Consider the following 19895-nt stretch of genomic DNA (forward strand, 5'->3'; position numbering starts at 1 on the left):
AGTCAGAGTGCGGATTATCAGGCTTTTTATCTCTGCTCATTAGATTAATGTCAGGGAAGCGGCAGAGAGATGGATTTGAGAGGCAGCGGGTTGGCAGTTCCAGGAAGGCTGACTCTGCTTTTCACACGTTATCTGGAATCGGGAGCAGCTGTTCCTGACACTCCGCACAGGTGCCTGATCTGTCCTTTGTCACATGTAACAGGTGGCCGGCCATTTACTGTAGTTATTCATAAACTCGGACATGCTCTATCTAAACACTGGCTTATGTTTTTAGTGTCATTACATGCATTTCAGCATGGAGCTTATGAGCCCATTGCCGTCCCTAATTCAGTGTAACCCTTGGCATGCGTGCTAGAAAACCTGTCAATCACAGAGGGGGGGTGAGACCAGTGTCACATGGTGCAGATAAATTACAAGGTCGGTATAATTCATGCAACCCATTAAAGTCGGGCAAAAATAGACCAATATTGGCTGTAGACCACTCTCAACCAAGTCAGCAGGCTACTAGTCTTCATATGGGGTCATAATGGTGGACCCCCTGAATGTGAACAGACTCTGCTAAAGCCAATGCCAATGGTGCTCATTAGCTTGTGTGTCTGAATGAGGAGCAAGCTAGGGGGGCGTCCAAGGGACTTCACACGCAGCCTGCCATCTGCCCCCTACAAATACAATGCAGAGAGAGTTGCGTTTGCTCTTTGTGTTCATTATGTGAGTGCAGACAGCTTCCCCATAGTGAACAACCACGGGGCATTGTGCAAAGCACAGAATAATATCACTTTGTGCTTTCTGCACAGCAGTTAATGATTGACCCCTTATAACTCTTGCTTGTACACCTGCAATATGTCTGCTAATGACACACACACACCTACAGCCTGTAGCTTCAGCTGACCAGATAGTTGGACACTGTTCCACTGGATGGCAGCTTCATTCTATTCCTGGTTGGATGATGAGCACCAATGTGTGCCATTAGGGGTTGCTTCGTCGGTCAACCATATTTCCATACATTGGAGTATTTTTATCAAAGAGTGAAGTTAGAGATCACACAGTCCTCTAGAGTGAAATTATGCCACTCTCCATTCATTTCTAAGGGATTTTGAAAGGTGTATTTATCAGAGGATGAACTTTCACTTTCACCCTTTGATAAATACCATTAAAAATTCCATAGAAATGAATGAAGAGTGGCGGAATTTCACTCTAGAGGACTGTGTGATCTCTAACTTTACTCTTTGATAAATATACCTCTTAGTCTCATGTCGCTGTATTTGGAGGCTGCGATTATACCTGTCAACGAGAACTGCCCCCCCCCCCCAGTGATCGTCAGCTAGGGGCAGCATGCTAAATGCCCCAAATCACTGTATGTGCAATTACCCATACTTTGTTTTACGGCCACTGAATCTTCCCAGGAAAAATCCAGTGGTCTGCTGTTTGTAGTAACATGAAGCCTGTCGAGATCTCTTTAAAGGGGTTGCTCATCTTCCAAATACTTTTGCGGTTGAGTTGTTTTGAAAAAGACTTTTTTCAATTGCTTTATATCTTTTAATACTTTAAATTTTTTTTACTGTTTTTCCAAAATCGAAGTTCAAAGTTCGTGTCTCTGGTGTTTGGCAACTCAGTAATTCAGATTCTGAACTGTTACAATTCTGCCACATTTAGTTGATACATTTCTCAGCAGCATCTGTGGGAATATTAGTAACTATTGTATCAATTCTAAGGGTCTGGCCACACAAGCAGATTCAGGGAGATAGTTGCCCCAGCTACAATTCGCCTCTTCTTCGGGGCGACTTCTTCGGGGGAACTGCCTTCCCCCTGCCCTCCGTTGGCTAAAACGAAAATTGCCTGCGGCAATTCACACACAACGATTAGTTTTCCAAAGTCGCCCGAAGTTTCCTCATGAGGCAACTTCGGAAAACGAAGCGCCCTATAAGCTGCATGTGTATGGGGACCTTTACTTCTGCTGATAACTGCTGAGTTCCACCAATCAGCACACATCCTCCTACACCAAGATGTATTTAGGCTCCTCAGCTGTCGGTGGTGATGTCCATGTGGAATAAACCCTTGTTGCTCATCTGCCATTAATCTTCCCTAACCTGACTGTGGGAACAAGACATTTTGCCTCTGCGTATTTAGATTTATGTACAGAGTGGGAGCTGCCATGGTGTTAGTAGGTTTGTTGGCACTGTGGCAGGAAGAATTCACAAATCTATTGGCTGCCGGGGTTAATTGGTGGGTTGTATGTATGAATGAATGAATGAATGAATTAATAAATAAATGAATTAATGAATGGGATGTCATGATTAGTTGGGGGTGGCTTGTGAATTATTCATTGCTATCTATGTAGTGACACAGAAAACTAAATGTGTAAAAAGAATTGCCCCACAGAGACATCCCCTGGGAGAGCTCTAGCCCTGCCATGACTGCTAATGAACAAGCTTGCCTCTGTCAGACCTTATTATATAAAGACCCAAACTTGTCCATGAGTGAGATGGACACACAATGGAACCCTGTTCTCACTACCCACCAATAGGAATAGTTGCCACTGATGTTTTGGGTCGTGACCCAGGGGTTAAGCAACTTTGCTCTATTGTGTTTTACAACACTGCCGCTTGGGAAGTTGTTTGCACAAGAAGAGCAAGAGAGCATAAAAAGGTTAATGAGAGCAGAATAAACAAACCCACCACACTTTTAAAACTAACAGTTTCACAAAAAGTGCCACTCTGGTGCTGCATGCAATGGAAAATAAGATGCATTTAATAAAAGGTTTTTGCTGTATGGTCAGCCCACAGGCCAATCATATTTATTTGTACAGAGGGAATCAGTGTGCGAGTTGCCAAACTGCACCACCAATCAGTCAGCTGGAGCCGCTTCTCGCCGACAGCATTATATCTGTTTACCTTTAAATTAACTTTTAGTAAGATGTAGAGAGTGATATTTTGAGACAATTTGCATTTGGGTTTCATTTTTTATTATTTGTGGTTATTTAGCTTTTTATATAGCAGCTCTTCAAACCATACATTGAGTTGAAAAGGAGACTGCAATATGAACAGGAGACAGACTGAACAGAAAGATGAGCAATAAAAAGTAGCAACAACAATTAATTTATAGCCTTGCAGATCAGTGTCAGAAGAAGGCAAATAACTCAAAAAATATAAAAAATAAAAAATTAAGGCCAATTGAAAAGTTGCTTAGAATTATATAACATACAAAAAGTTAACTTAAAGGTGAAACAGACTGGAATCAGGGCATTGGGGGGTCACACTCTGCTCATGCTGAGTCTGTACATGTATGACTATTATCCTGACATAGCAGCAAGGTGGCACCAGTGCAGTAGCCCACAGCGTCAGAAAGTTGATCTTATACGCAAATTTATGTTCAGTTGTAGGCTGCCACAAACCGGACTTCACTCCAAAATTTGATGCAGATAAAAAAGTAGTTTATTTACCCCCCAAAAAAATCTCAAAAAGTAGCCTTAAGCGTTTCGTGCCTTGTGGGCGCTTAATCATAGGCAAAGACAAGGCCAAACCTGTCCATATGGCTTGTCCTTTTGGCTTTTTTTCACTAGTTCTTAGGACTATAGCACCTACAACACTGCCATTCGGGGAATCACTTCGACCCATAAGGGCACCTCAGGGTCAGACAATAGAAAACGCTCAAGGTGCTCAAGGTGGAATGATCTGCTCTGGCAGCTGTACTCCTCCCTGTGTCTTACAAATGCCCAGTACACAAGCAGGAGGAACCTGACACTGGCACTGCCCTTCCTATGTCCTGCTCACTTGTAACCATCACGGGACTGCCTCCTGAATCTGATCCCCTTGCTAAGAGAATAAATCAGCACGCTGGTCCCCACTTACATTCTCAAAGCATCTGAAGTGGGATTAGGATGTGCTGACAGCGGACATGGTCGGGTCCTTTATATCCTTGTGCCGCAAGGGCCACAGAGATCACTAGCGCTCGGCTATGTTCCAGCTAAACAAACCATCCCAGTTCATTCACTCTGGCCTTTGGCATTGAAAATTATACAAGATTTACTGTAAACCCTGGAAAAATTCAAATGGAAAACAAAACAGGAACCCGAAAATAAAACAGGAAATGCCAGAAAATGACAGAAAGAGGTGCTAGGAGAATGTTTCAGAAAGGGGCCTTTATTCTGAGATAGACAGGCTGGAGGCGGCATGTGCTGACAGGCTACTGTGTGAGGAGGTAGTGGATTCATGGGGACATCTCCCATCATGGGAAGCAAAAATGAAATACGGTTTTAGAGAATTTTATAATGGGTCTTCATACCAAGGTGTATTTGGCACATCATGTGAGGCTATGGCGCTCAGACAGAGAACAGCAGCAAATAAAACATCCCTCTCGGCCTATCATTGCTCCTAATACTACTGAATGACAAACGCCCCATTGAATGCACATGGAGGCTTCCCAAGGTCCCCTCTTACCTCTCAGTGTGTGTTATATGGGATTCTTTCCATTCTGCATTATTCTGTGTAGTGATGGGCCAATAAATTCGCCAGACACAAATTTGCAGCGAAAGTACAGCGGTGTAAAATAATCAAAATAGAAACTGTCACGCGCATAAAAATTGCCGCACATCAAAATTATTTTGACTTCAATGCGTTTCACAATTTTTTCCGCTAATTTTTCGGAGAAGCCAAACTGCACAGATTCACCCATCACTGATTCTGTGCAATGACTGGCAGAGAGGGGTTTTTGGTCCTCCACCATGTGTGTCCAATAGGGTTGGTGGTAATACCCCCTGTGCCCTGAACTAGAACAATGCTTTAAAGGAACAGTAACCAAAAAATTCAAGTGTTTAAAGTAATGAAAATATATAATGATGTGTTTGCTTCAGAAACACTACTATAGTTCATATAAACAAGCTGCTAAGTAGCAATGGCAGAAATTGAAAAAAGACTATATGGCACAGGTTAAATAGTGCAAAACAGATAACACCATTATGTTCTACAGAGCTTATCTGCTGTGTAACCTGAGCTTTTTCTCATTTGAATGGCTGCCCCCATTGCTACACAGCAGCTTATTTATATAAACAATAGTAGTGTTTCTGAAGCAAACACACCAGTTTTACCAGTGCAGGGCAACAGTACATGATATTTTTATTACTTTAAAACACTTTCATTTTTTAATGATACTGTTCCTTCAATGAGTGGTGGGTTTTCTGCTGAGAACCTATGGATAGAAAAATGGAATCAACACTAGAGGTAACTTGTACCACAATCATAAGAAAGGATATGAAATTTGTTACCTGTTAAAGGGCATGTAAAGTCTAAAATAGAATAAGGCTAGAAATGCTGTATTTTGTATACTAAATATAAACATGAACTTACTGCACCACAAGCCTAATCAAACAAATAATTTATGCTTTCAAAGTTGACTAGAGGCGGTCACCATCTTTGTTAAACATCTTTGCAAGACTAAGACTGTGCACATGCTCAGTGTGGTCTGGGCTGCTTAGGGATCGTCATAAACAAAGCTGCTTGAGTTCTGCATGGCTGGAAAGTAAGGCAGGGGCTCCCCATGCTGTTCATAAGTATGATTGTTTCCCTGCTCAGCAGTTAGGGACCATCTGACAATTCCTATCCACAGCAGTAAATGAAGGGAGAATTTCACTGCATACAGTCAGGTTTCTTATAAAAATGGTACACATTTTTTAATTAAAGTATATTGGAGATAGGTTTCTTTTTCATTAAAGCAAGTAAAAATGGGATTTTATTTTTTTTGCCTTTACATGCCCTTTAAGGTGAACTAGCACTCCCAGCATGCCTCAGCCTACTGTGGTATGGTGGGAATTATAGTCCATATAAGAGGAGGCCTGCTCAACTCAGTATCTAAAATCCTTACAATAAATGGAGGACTTTTATCTGATGAATTTCCTTTCCATCTGCAAGGGAGGTATCGGCCACTTCTGTGAATACTCTCAGTTTTATGGGTATGATAAGGGATGAATTAATTTAACACTCCCACTGGAAATCTGATCAGTTTATACTGTGCAGAGCCCACAGCATCCATTACACAACCAATAACTCAGCCAGCAAGTGCCCTCTGCCCTGCACTCGACTGGCAGCCTGTCTGTTTGTGAAGATCACCAGCTGTGGGTGTAAATCACATGTAGTGTGATCCTGCTAACGTACGAGTAAATCACTTGCAGCATAAAGTGCACAGAATTGTGAGCTTGCAACTTGCACCACTCACTATTATACTGTGCATAAGTGGGTGCCAAGGAAAGCTTACATGCACCACTGTGCCGGGTATGGTAGGACTACATTTCCCAGCACCCTCAGAGATAAAGACATAAAAATGACCACCTCTTCTATTTTATTACTACACATTTAATTAACATTCATTCAGCACTGTACGTAGATTTTATTTTAGGTATAGTGGGTGCTTGCTCCAAATACTCCTAACAAGCCAAGGAGAATATAGCCTGATTTGCCCTTAAAAAACAATGGTTATGTACGGGGCATATATAGGGAGTTCCTACCTGTCTTCCAAAAAGTGTTTTCCATAAACAGTAATGGAAAAGCGCCTGCATTATGGGACCAATATTCAGCCCATTCTAAAGGCAGAGAAGAGAGGCTACAAGAGGAAGCAGACCCAAACCCCTCTGATCCACTCAAGATCCTTGCGTCAATGTTACATTTGCAGAGTATATGGAAATAGGGTTGCCATGTCACATAAACTGTTGGAATTGAGCATGACTGGGTGGATCAGGGAATGCTGGCTGCAAAGGGTACCGAAGGTTTAACTATACAGGCCAGGGTCATAACTGGTTGTATCAAAGGAGTAAATTAGTGGGTTACATTTAAAGGGGTGGTTCACCTTTAAGCCAATTCTAAACAACTTTACAATTGGTCTTCATTACTTAATTATTTTTTTTCTTTTTCTTCTGACCCTTTCCAGCTTTTAAATGGGGATCACTGACCCCATCTAAAAACAAACGCTCTGTAAAGCCACATATTTATTGTTATTGCTACTTTTAATTACTCATCTTTCTATTCAGACCATCTCCTATTCATATTCCAGTCTCTTATTCAAATCAGTGCATGGTTGCTAGGGTAATTTGGACCCTAGCAATCAGATTTCTGAAATTGCGAACCGGAGAGCTGAATAAAAAGCTAAATTACTCAAAACCCTCAAATAATACAAAATATTAAAACCAATTGCAAATTGTCTAAGAATATCCCTCTCTACATGATACTAGAAGTTAACTTAAAGGTGAACAACTCTTTAACACGTAATTCTGGCCCCAGTCTTAGTCAATATGTTATAAGCCGGGCTGGTGAAATACTGGCCGGGGAGGGGGGCTCCTTACATTAAAATGATTATGCTGAAATGCCACTGGACTTTTTAGAGGAGTCGTCAACGTTTCACATGATCTAGTAACCTTACTATAAATGCTGTAACAGTTCCAAGCTGTGTGTGGTTCTGGCTCAGAACATCAGCCGACAACATGAAGTTTCTGGAAAAATCAGTGTCTGAGAGCAACAATAAAATATGTATTCAGTATCCAGACTGGGATTATCAGATCATTATGCACCAGAACCTGCGGCTGGGCAGTTAAAGGCACATTGACCCACGGAGTCTGTCCCTTCCTACCTATGCGTCATGGCAAACCTGATATAATTGTATATAATGTTACCCAGAAAGTCTCCATAGATTTATAATCTAACCCAGTGATCCCCAACCAGTAGCTCATGAGCAACATGTTGCTCCCAAACCCCTTGGATGTTGCTCCCAGTGGCCTCAAAGCAGGGGCTTATTTTTGAATTCCTGGCTTGGAGGCAAGTTTTGGTTGCATGAGAAACCAGATGTACTGCCAACCAGAGCCTCCTGTAGTCTTCCAGTCCACATAGGGGCCACCAATAGCCAATCACAGCCCTTATTTGCCACCACCCAGGAACATTTTTCATGCTCCCCAACTCTATTTACATCTGAATGTTGCTCACGGGTGGAAAAGGTTGGGGACCCCTGATCTAACCTATCATTTAATCCATTGCCTGGCTGCTAGGGTAAATAGCACCCTACAAAAATATAAAAATATAGACCAACTGCAAATTAAGATGGCCATACAAGGGCCGATAAAAGCTGCCAACAGACCAAGTCGGCAGCTTATTGGCCCATTTGTGGGGCCCTCCGACTGGCTTCCCTGATCAATATCTAGCGGAGAGTCGGGCAGATGGCAATCGGGGCAGGGGTAAAAATCCCGTCAGATCGCAGACCGCATCTGTTCGTTGATCCGACTGGCTCATTCCATACATTATGATCCGATCGTTGGGCCCTAAGGCTTATGATCGAATCAGCTCCGATATCACCCACCTCAAGGTGGGCATATCTGGGAGAGATCCGATCGTTTGGCGATATCGTCAATCTCTCTGTGTATGGCCACCTTTAGTGTTGCTTGGGCTGGCCTGAAACCAATAGCCCTGTGGGTTTGGCCCAACAAAATACTTCTTTGGCAGCTAAATCCGCTCATTTGGTAAAATCAGCAACTGTCTAGTCTACAGCTGGCTAAACTGCCCTTATAAATTCCAAGCAGGAGTGGCAAAGAGCACAAGATGAAATAAACAAAGAATAAAAAAAACAAAGACCAACTGTAATTTGTTTTAGCGCAGTACATAACTCTGCACAACGGAATGGTATGAGAACTGCAATTAAAATGATAGTGTACAGTGATTTACCTTGTCCTGTTATAGTCACAGGGGTGATGGGGGCCAGGAAATAATAACACTCTCCAGGCAAATCTGTACGAGGGTGTCCCTGTGGGTAACATCTATTATAGTAGTAACAATAACATTCCCCTTGTTAACAAGAGTAAATCATGAGTGCAACACATCACACAAATGGCAGCAGAGCACAAATATAGGGTTTCTGGCCTCCTGCTGACAGACTGATTGTGCAGCCTGTTACCCACACTGGCTGGGACATCTGAAGCCCAAACTGCTGATGTTGCTCTAAAGTGCCCTTTACCCTTTTGTTTCATGAGCAGATCAGAGGGGTATAGAGCGAGCCCGTCTGTCTGTCCAGGGGTGCCCTGCTCTGTGCACACTTCCTATCTCGTGTACAAATCTGACGTTGATTTATGATAGGGCAATGTAGCAAGAGCAGGGAATTGGACAAGGAAGGCATGTTCCTTACACTCCCCCATGGGACCTGCCTTGGATTCAGGAAAAATTGGGCTGCGGGGTTTTTTTCTGTGTAAGGTTCAAACCCTGCGAAAACGACTCAGTGGAAGTGTTTACACAATAAACACACTCAGGGAGAGCTGAGGTGGATATCCAGTGAGTCCTGAAATAGGAAACTAATTCCAGTGAAGAGATTTGGAGTGTGACCAACAGTGAGAGAATAAACTACTCTGGCCATTTACTGTTTTAATCCACAGACAAGAACACGGAATTCAGAGGTTCTGGAAGATTGGGGAATAATAAATCATTTTCAGTATGTGTATGCAGCTCCGACCATCCCAGTCAATATCTGTGGATACTTAATGGATCATTGATCAGACATGTTGGAAAATGTAATCTGCTGATGCACCATACCTGCCACTTAAGGTGGCTACACACGGGCCGATAAAAGCTGCCGACAGACCGAGTTGACAGCTTATTGGGGCCCTCAAAGGGCTTCCCAGATCGATATCTGCCCGAGAGTCAGCCAGATGTAAATCGTAAAAATCCCGTCAGATCGCAGACCGCATCTGTTTGTTGGTGGGGTCCCGCGATCTGACGCCCGTATTCCATACATCATGATCCAATTGTTGGGCATTAAGGCCCCCGATCGGATCAGCCTGGGTGGGCATATCTAGGAGAGATCCGGTCGTTTGGTGACAACGCCACCTTTAGTATTGCTTGGAGTAGCCTGAAACCCATGGCCCTGTGGGTTTGGCCCAACAAAATACTTCTTTGGCAGGTAGTGGGCCTAAATCTGCCCATGGCCCTGCTTGCTGCCTAAGTCATCCCAGCCCAGAATAATTGTGTGTGCTTCAACCACCTTGAATAACCTTGTGAGTTGGGTGCAAAGCAGTCCGAAAACCATTGCTGGAGGTTACATAGACATAGGCGAGAATAAGCAGGAAAAGTTGCCTGGTTGTCTGACCTAATAAATTCAATTTTTCACTTTTTTGCTGCAGTTGTATCTTTTCTCATAAGTCATCCCAGACCTTCCAGAATTTCTCCTCCAGGCTGTGGGCCTCTTTTAGTTATACACTCGACCCTGCACCAGCCCCTCCATTGACATCAGAGACAGGAAGGTCAGGCGTGGGTATACAAGTGATAATGGCACAGCTTGGGTATGGGTGTGACTTCTGCCAATATACAGTGAACTGGAATATGAGCCTTAGCATCTCTTCCTGCAGTTCTGATCATTTGGGCCAAATCAATAAAACAATAGAACGTTGGCCGTATATGGACCCTCGTAGGGGATCCATCAGTTGGATACTGCACAGGGTCAGCACTTTTTCTGGAACTGAGGAACAGTGGACTGCATCTACCTAACCATATATATATGTATGTTTTTTGTGGTCACACCCTCATTGCACCCCCGCCTAATGATTTTAAAAACTAGTGGTGAGCACAACTTTCCCCTGTTTGTTATATATATATATATATATATATATATATATATATATATATATATATATATATATATATACATATATATATATATATATATATTACTTCCTGGGAAAGGCACATAAAAAGGCGCTATCTCTAAGGGCTTCAAAAAATTGACAACAGAGTGGGAATATGACAGAGACCTGAGCTTGTAAGCTCCACTGGGACAAGGACTGAATGAGTGTATGAAGCATAATTTCTGCAGAATCCAAATATATAAAAAAAAAGAGAAAAATAATGCAATGGTCAATTGTCTTTAAAGAACAACCCCTCTAAAAATAAAGGGTAGCTACAGAAGGTTAATAGATAGGGTTGGTGTATAGCAACGCAATTAATCTCGAGGTTTCCAGCAAGCGGCAGTATCCCCCGGATTCCTCACAGTTAAACAAGCCGCAAATCTGTTTTCATAACCTGTGAGATCAGCCTGATTCCTGGACAACTTACATTGATATTTGGGCAGCAATTTGTTAGGAAACGTTCAGCATGGAGGAGAGAAAGTTATCAGAAGCCTGAGAATGCATGTTAGGAGTGAAATATGGCAGAGAAATTGCAATCTACCTTGGGATCAGAGTAACAAGTTAACAAATTGCTCCCAGACATGCATTTAACCTCCCTCTCTCCCAGGGGTGAAGTTCCGTTCACATTATTCCTTACACCCTTCCCTGGCCAGGGGTTTATATAGGGGGTATATGTACAGTCCTGTGCCCTCGCAGTGGGCAAACACAGGGGTCACGGGCTGATGTGTGGCACCAATGCTGCTCACGCTGAGGGGACGTGGGAAAGGGACCAGCTGTGAGCTGAGCAGAAATGAAGAGTCTGTGACTCATTAGTGTGCAGAGGACAGGGGACGTGGGAAAATAAACCCGCTCCTCATGGAATGGTTTCTTTCCCTCCTAGAAATGCATTATTGGCTAAAAGCGGAGTCTGAATTAATCTATCTGGCAGCTTGCAATCCACAGCCCTCCCATAAAACAACAGAAGTCATGGATCTACGGCAAGCATGAACTCAGCACACAACTACAGCTATAGCTGCCTGGAGAGGGGGACGGAGCTGGATTTAAGGGGTGATTACTCTTTGCTCTGCACATAGCCAGACCCCTCGAAACAGCAGCCCAATGTAACTAGGGTGAGTGTGAGAAAGCTCAGCAGGGCAACATAAATACAGGCCGGATGGAATCCTATCAAGCCAAAGATAGGCTGACACCTAACACCCCAATGCAACAAGATTCAGTGCCTGCCCAACCAATGAGCCCCAATAAGAGGTGGTCATTTTAGGTCCATACACAGGTCTGTAGACTTGAGCCAACTTACTAAATTCTAGGGGGGGGGGGATTCAGGAACTCAAAGTAACCAATCAGAAATTAGCTTTGATTAGTCAGCAAGAGTAATGACAGAAATATATATAAAGTTCTGATTGGTTGGTATGGCATGCCACATATGGGGGCCCCCAGTCTGAGGGGGAGGAGAAACAATATAATAAGAATACAGATGTAGGACCTGTTATTCAAAATGCATGGGACCTGGGGTTTTCCGGAGAAGGGATCTTTCCGTAGTTTCGATCTCCATACCTTAAATCTACTAAAAAAAATCATTTGAACAGTAAATAACCCCAACAGGATTGTGTTGCCTCCAATAAGGATTAATGATATCTTAGTTTGGATCAAGTACAATAAACTGTTTTATTATTACAGGTAATCATTTTTAACAATTTTTAATTATTTGCTTATAATAGAGTCTTTGGGAGATGGCCTTCCCATCATTTCTGGATAACAGGTTTCTGGATAATGGATCCCATACGTGTATATAAATAATATGTAATTCAGGTATGCCCATTGTGAGATCCTCCAGATACTGTTGAACCTTACTTCTCAGCACCCTCCCAACTATGGGGCAGATTCACAAAAGGACGAAGTGACTAACGCTGGCGACTTTTCGCCAGTGTTGCAACTTGCAGGGACATCACCACTAACAGGCGCCAATTTGCTAGTGAACGGGACCGTCGCTAGCGTTCATTCGCACTCTATCACCAGGCGACTTTTTGCTCGGGCGAACGATCGTTACTCCGCAAATTCACCGTGTGGATTTTACTGAACGTTACGTCTTTTGCCAGAGTTGACTTCACCACTTCAGACCAGGCGAAGTGTTAAAAAGCAGCTAGATCTTCCTCAATCTTCTGTCACTTACATCATATCCTGTGAGCCGAAAATGCATTAAAGTTCAAAAAACGCTGGCGACTTTTACTTTTTTCAAGTGGGATTGGCTGCAAAAGTCCTAACAGACTTTTTTTTGGGTAACCGGTTTTCTCAACACATTTTGCAACATATGGAACATTAATTTTACAGTGGGCTCATGTGTACGGCATTATATTAACTCTCTTGTCTTTATTAAGGTTCCATGGACATGTGTAATAAAAAGTGGTAATTTCAAGCATTTGCACCAACATTTATAATAAAGACGTCCATACAACTTCCCGCCATATGCAAATTGACTTAAGCGCATGATCACTATTGAATTTTCGGTAGGCACAAATGAAAAAGTTGGCAGCGTTCGATGCCCGGGATGAAACTTCGCATTTAGTAAATTAGCGTATTCATAGCGCATTTGCGTCTGGCGAATTGGTACAAGGGGTGCGCAGCTGACGCTGGCGAAAATTTGCCCATTAGTGAATCTGCCCCTTTAAGCTTTCAATAAGATTCAGTGGCTGATTTAAACCCACAGGTTGGACATACACCTATAGGACATACAGCTATGGGACAGCCAAAATGCTTAAGACCTGGGGTCAGAATCAAGTAGAAGAAAACATTTCAGAAAAAAAACACAATTGAAAAAAATGTGAATTATTTTCTTAAAATAGAGTCTATGGGAAGTGGCTTTCCCATCATTTGGAGTTTTTTGGAGAACGGTTTACCGGACAAGAGATCCAATATCTGCACCTGATGTATCTCATGAAAATATCTAACGACAGTTAAAGAATATATTCATCATTTAGCAACATTTTTTGGGGGAAATATCACCACTGATGTGGGGTGAATCTGGCATAAAAAGGAACTCTGAATAAATCATTACGGTTTAACTCTATTGCTATCAGTTATAATACAGCCATTGAATTCTGTCCCATACCAACATGAGTAACTGATAAACCACAGGCATCCCCGTTCTACAAATAGCTGAGGCCGCTGTTCCCCAGGATAACATGGGGGTATTTTAGTGCTGTGCTGACACTCTGCCTGGCTGGAAGGGTGTTGCTAAGTAATTAGTGCTTGGCTGATATGGGGCGAATTCACTGAGCCGGAGAGATAGGGAGAACAAGAGCTAATAATGTTCCCAGGCAGAAGAATGTGCAGAGAGAGCGGCTGTGATTCTATCAAGACCTCGGCAATGTTCTCCTTGTTTTATTGCAATGTAATGAGCCACCTGAGCATTGTGCTTGTTCTGCTCTCATTCCTCCACTGTGTGAAAGCTTTTAGAAGGGACTTGCAGGTGTGCTGTCATAAACTGAATATACATACACTTATATTGTTCTCAATCAATGGGCTCAGCTGAACTGCACTCAGGTGTTAAAAAGTGCACCCAGCACCAACTCCAATTCAAAGATGGTCTGTCATGTTTACCCTTTTATTCCCAGGAGGGTATAGGTCCTTGATGGCAACAATGACTTTTACTGAAAAGCAAAGCAATGGTGAGGGGATAACTGGTAGTGAAGCTGGTCTTCTCCAGTGCAGTCAGTACATATCATTTATGGTCTGAACAATTACTTTTATGACAGATTTGTGGTCATAGTAGTTTTATCCAGGAAAAGGTTATATATTTACAGGTGTTTTTCTCCCTACTATACCTGTGTGACTGCTATCCCACAGTCACACTCCCTTCCCAGAGACTATTATCCCACTGTTACTATAGACACCATCTCTCCCTACTATACCTGCTATCTCACAGTCACACTCCCTTCCCAGAGACTATTATCCCACTGTTACTATAGGCACCATCTCTCCCTACTATACCTGCTATCCCACAGTCACACTCCCTTCCCAGAGACTATTATCCACTGTTACTATAGACACCATCTCTCCCTACTATACCTGCTGTGCTATCCCACAGTCACATTGACTTCCCAGAGACTATTATCCCACTGTTACTATAGGCACCATCTCTCTCTACTATACCTGCTATCGCACAGTCACACTCCCTTCCCAGAGACTATTATCCCACTGTTACTATAGGCACCATCTCTCCCTACTATACCTGCTATCGCACAGTCACACTCCCTTCCCAGAGACTATTATCCCACTGTTACTATAGGCACCATCTCTCCCTACTATACCTGCTATCCCACAGTCACATTGACTTCCCAGAGACTATTATCCCACTGTTACTATAGGCACCATCTCTCCCTACTATACCTGCTATCCCACAGTCACAGTCCCTTCCCAGAGACTATTATCCACTGTTACTATAGGCACCATCTCTCCCTACTATACCTGCTATCCCACAGTCACACTCCCTTCCCAGAGACTATTATCCACTGTTACTATAGGCACCATCTCTCCCTACTATATCTGCTATCCCACAATAATAGTTCTTTTCGGGGGACTAATTATGCAGAGGTATTATAAGAGGTAAAAGAAAGCTTTCATACTTTTTCCACCATTTCTGTGGGCCCATTATATGCTGGGCCCAGGGCAGTCCCTTCTTGAATACAACTGATGAGCCACAAGGAGACTTGCTTATAATTACTTGAGCGATAATAGGAGGCATTAACCTGCTTTCCCTGACACCCACTCACCTACTGAAGTGCCCTGCAACCCTTCCTATATTGCCCTACTGACTTTCAGCTAATAACTTTAATTAGGAGATTGCCTTAGCTTGGAGCTGACTCCTCTGCAGTCACAATTCACAATGTTAATGACAATTGCCCTTCTGGAAGTATTTATGCCACCCACTTCCTGCTGCGGCTTTTCAGCCCATTAACTATTTCACATTCTCATAAGACATTCACTAGGGAACAACTGCAATGGAGGACTTGTTAGCAATGAAGATCTGGCCTATAAGACACTTTTATTATCCCCAAGGACGCACATCTGCCTGTGGGATTTGTGCAGCTTGTACTTGGCAGTGTGTACTGGGCTTTGCTGCCACTGCTGCTCCCTAGGTTACATGTCTTTATGATAGGCAGTACTGTATATACAGTATATATATATATATATATTGCAGTGCTGGGTTGGTGCCCATTCTTTGCCATTTGTACACTGCCCTGCACTTGTAATTTAGGTCTCTCCTGATAAAAAAAAATGCACCCCCCATTAGATATATTTCACTTTTTTTTCTACATTGAAAAGCACTGCACAGTGCACACTAAAGCTAATTTAGTGCAAAGTGCTGTAAAATGCACATCGAGTTAAGTGTACAGTGATGCTTCTCACAAAAGCACTTGCATCCCCAGTTGCTCCTTTGCAACTTTGGGTGTGCGCAATGTACCCTGCTCCAATGGATTCTGCACAAGGGCACGGACTGACGCAAGTGAACCCTGCAGTGATCCCAAACCTAAACATGATGCTAATTCCAGGGTTCGCTTAGCCCATTGCATCAACAGCCGCATCACTCCAAGTGCATCTGATGCTAATATTTGGTGCCAAGGGTGACACCATTCAAACATCAAATGCAGGGTGCAGAAACATGCTGCAATTTGTGGTCAATTTACCAAAACAGGTGCTAATTTGTCTATCAAAGAAGGGAGAGCAAACGTGCACCTATATAACGGCTTTCTGTTGCGTCTCCCTACTTTGCATTACTCACAATATGGTGTGTATCTGCTGAGAAGTCTGTGCCAACCTGTCATGTGAGCGCGAGGCAGAGGCAGCTCATCACTCAATGAATGACAAGGTGTTTTTGGATGTGTGTCAGTATCACATAGCTCCTGTATTTATTAAGCTCTGACGCCCACTCACACACACACTCACACACACGCTCACACACAAACGCACTCACACACACACACACGCTCACACACACACGCTCACACACACACACGCGCTAGGGCGGAAAGGAATTTTAGGGGAGACGATATTGACTTATTCACCAAAATTTTCCAGCATATGTCCATTAATCATTGTCATGGCTTTACTGTAGTTGGTAAATGTAATAACTGCATGTGATAGAGTCCATGTTATACATAGCGCTTAGTCACACTGGCATCTCTGCCCGGGATTACAGGACATCAGTGCTGGGGGTTATACACAAACAGGTGCACATTATGCTCTCTCTATACATCTTCTCTATACTCTATAAATAAATGTGTAACCCATGGCAACTACTACAATATTATTTTCATGAATGTTACTCAATGGAAAATGTAGTGTCAGACACAAGATTATGCCTTTAAAAAGATACACGAAATGTGCCTTATAAAATCATCTCTTGAGCTGTCATTAAAAATGACCCCAAATGGAGCCAGTGGCCCTTGCTGCCTTGTAAAATGCCACCAAACCCCATCTTGTCTATGGGCAGCCAGTGTAGGTACAGCAGGGCAGCGATTGGCTGGAATCTATAGTCAGGGTGTTATCTGCATGGAGTTTATATGTTCTTCCCATGCTTTTTTTCCTCTGGGTACTAAGCTGGCACGACAGAGCAAATCATTGACCTGCATTTATTTTATCAAAAAACAAGGTTTGGGGGGGAGGTGGAACCCTCCTTCTTTAGGTTCTCCAAGTACTCTGAGGGCCATATGTTCTATACAAGTACCTGAGAGCACATGTCTATTGAACTGGCTTTAAGGAGTGGCCCCCAGGTGCCTATAAGGAGAAAAAATATCCACTTTTTTTTTTAACTCCACCTCCCACCACCAGACACCTGAAGCTAGTATAATCACTGTAAATCACTAATATGTCAGTGATATATAAATAAAAGCTAATAATAAAGGCCCAGTAGTCAGAACTCAGAGCAGTTCCAGTGAGCTCCTTCTATTGCTCCTCACTATTCTGTGGCCAATTACAGCCTGTGGCCCCTAATGACATTCTGACACTACAGTGAGATTCCTGATGAAGAACTAAATAACACCTGCGCTTGGGAGCACTATCAGTTCTGACTCTGTAGTCCTTACACATCATTTAGCAGTTTGTTATACAGGGATGGTGAAACTTCTATATTATACATATTATATCCCCCCATTACGCTACCTCCGATGCTAATTACAACTCCCAGCAAAACATAAAGTTGAAACATTTGAATGTTAGTCCTTAGCAAGCTCTGGAATCATTTCCAATGAGTCCTTACATGCAAGTGGCTGTCTGGGAGTTGTAGTTCTGTAATTAACTGTTTGAGTATTTATAAACACTAACCTTGACCCTGTAGTTCTTGCGTTCGCAGCTGGGGCCAGTCCCCTGCACCACACTGTCCAGTACAGTCACGTCCCCGGTGTCCTGGCTCTCAAAGCAGCCCCTCCGCGCCCCGCGGATCTCCTGAGCCACAGCGCGCAGCGGGAACGTACAGAGCGCCGCCTCCTTCTTCCCCTCGAATACCCCAAATATCCTCTCGGACTCCGCGAACACTGACAACAGGCGGCCAAACAGGGCCCCTCCTGGACCTTCGCAGCGCAGTCCTAGTTGGATGTAGGACTCGGTGAGTTTGCGCGGCTCCGCTCGAGGCTCCGACTTCAGACAGATCCGCGCTAACACACTACTGGGGCGGCTCTCCTTCCCCGCAGGGGCGGGTTCCACGTTCATGGCCAGGTAAGCGAATGGTCCCTGCTGAAATGCTTTGACAAATCCCAGGCGGTGCTTGGCCTTAAAGCTCTGCTTTACCTTGAATATGTTGTCATCGGACGGACTGATGTCAAAAGTGAAAAGCTTCTCGGAGGAGGTGAGATTAAGGGCCCTGATGGAAATCTCCGGGCTGTTTTCGAATCGATGGTCCGCGATGCTTTGGTTCCAGGGAAAGAACTGGCTCGAGTATCCAGTGTATGTGGCCCCCACCAGTAATTTGGTGTCCCCGCCGGGGCCCCGGATCAGCAGTCCTACGGTAGAAGCGTTCGGGTGATTAGCAGCGACATTGAGCATACTGGGCACCGCGTTATCTACAGGGAATGGCACTGCGCGGAGCGTGATGTTCCGCAGGGCGCGCAGCTCGCACAGACCCTGATAGACAGATCCGCAGGTGAGTAACAGCCCCTGCTCCTGGTCGGGTATTAGGATTTTATTGTAGTTAGGGCTCGGGCTCCGGGGGAAGTCACAGGTGGTTTCTCTCAGTTGAGGAGCGTGACACAGCGGGGAGTCCAATACCGGACCGGTCACATCCTCCAGCTCCGGCCGCAGGTCCCAGTCGAGCTGATAGAGGCGATTCACCGCCGCCAGGTACAACAGCCCCTCCCCGCCGCTCAGCGCAAAGTTATTGGTGACATGAGGAGAGTGAAACTTGCTCACCAACTCCAGCCCCGACCCCAGTGGCACCAGCAACAGAAGCAGGAGAGTCGGATCCATCAGGGGGCACTTGGCATGGAGGTGGGTGCTGCTGGTGGTGGTGGGGTGTGGGTGCTGCTGCTGGTGAGATGTGGGTGCTGCTGGTGGGGATCCTTCAGCTCCTCTAGTGATGTTCAATAATCCGCTTCCCTTGCCCCTGTGCCAGTCCTGTGCCCTCCCCTCTGTCTCCCCTTCTGTCCCACTGCCCTTCTTCTCCCTCTCTCTCTCCCCTGCTGCTGCTGCCGGGATGTATGTCACTCGCAGCTACTGATGTCTCCCCCACCCTCTCCGCTCCGACCCTCCTACTGATTCCTCCCCTCCTCCTACTCCTCCCGCCGGCACAACTTTTATACCACTGATGCTTCTTCCCTGCACACTCTCTCTCTCTCTCTCTCTCTCTCTCTCTCTCTCTCTCTCTCACTCTCGCAGTCTCTCTCTCTCTCTCTCTCTCTCTCTCTCTCTCACTCTCGCAGTCTCTCTCTCTCTCAGTCTCTCCGCATCTGTCACTCCGATTCATCCAACTGTTCCTTTTACACATCTACAACTACCAGCATTTATCATTAATTCATTATCTATAATATCCCAGTAGTTGCTGTTATTCTGCTACAACTCCCAGCATCCATCATTATCTATAATACATTGGGAGGGCCCTGTTATTTGACTACACTCCCAGCACCCAGCATTATCTATAATATCCCAGTTATTCTGCTACACCTCCCAGCATCCATGATTACCTATAATACATTCTGCAGCTGCTATTAGCCCGCAGCACCCAGCATGATCTATAATAATAATATCAATTCCCAGCTTCCATCATTATCTA

General features: G+C 44.1%; 1 protein-coding gene across 1 annotated transcript in view; it reads right to left on the minus strand.

The window, feature by feature from the left end:
- The window catches only part of plxnd1.L (plexin D1 L homeolog), an 89279-nt gene extending 69974 nt beyond the window's left edge, over positions 1–19305 (minus strand). The window contains exon 1 of the mRNA XM_018259056.2: positions 17957–19305. Within this exon, the coding sequence (XP_018114545.1) occupies positions 17957–19093 (1137 nt within the window). The 5' untranslated portion in view covers positions 19094–19305. The remainder of the gene's footprint in view (positions 1–17956) is intronic.
- Between the last annotated feature and the right edge of the window lie 590 nt (positions 19306–19895).

This window comes from Xenopus laevis, chromosome 4L, assembly GCF_017654675.1.
Source record: "Xenopus laevis strain J_2021 chromosome 4L, Xenopus_laevis_v10.1, whole genome shotgun sequence".
Lineage (NCBI taxonomy): Eukaryota > Metazoa > Chordata > Amphibia > Anura > Pipidae > Xenopus > Xenopus laevis.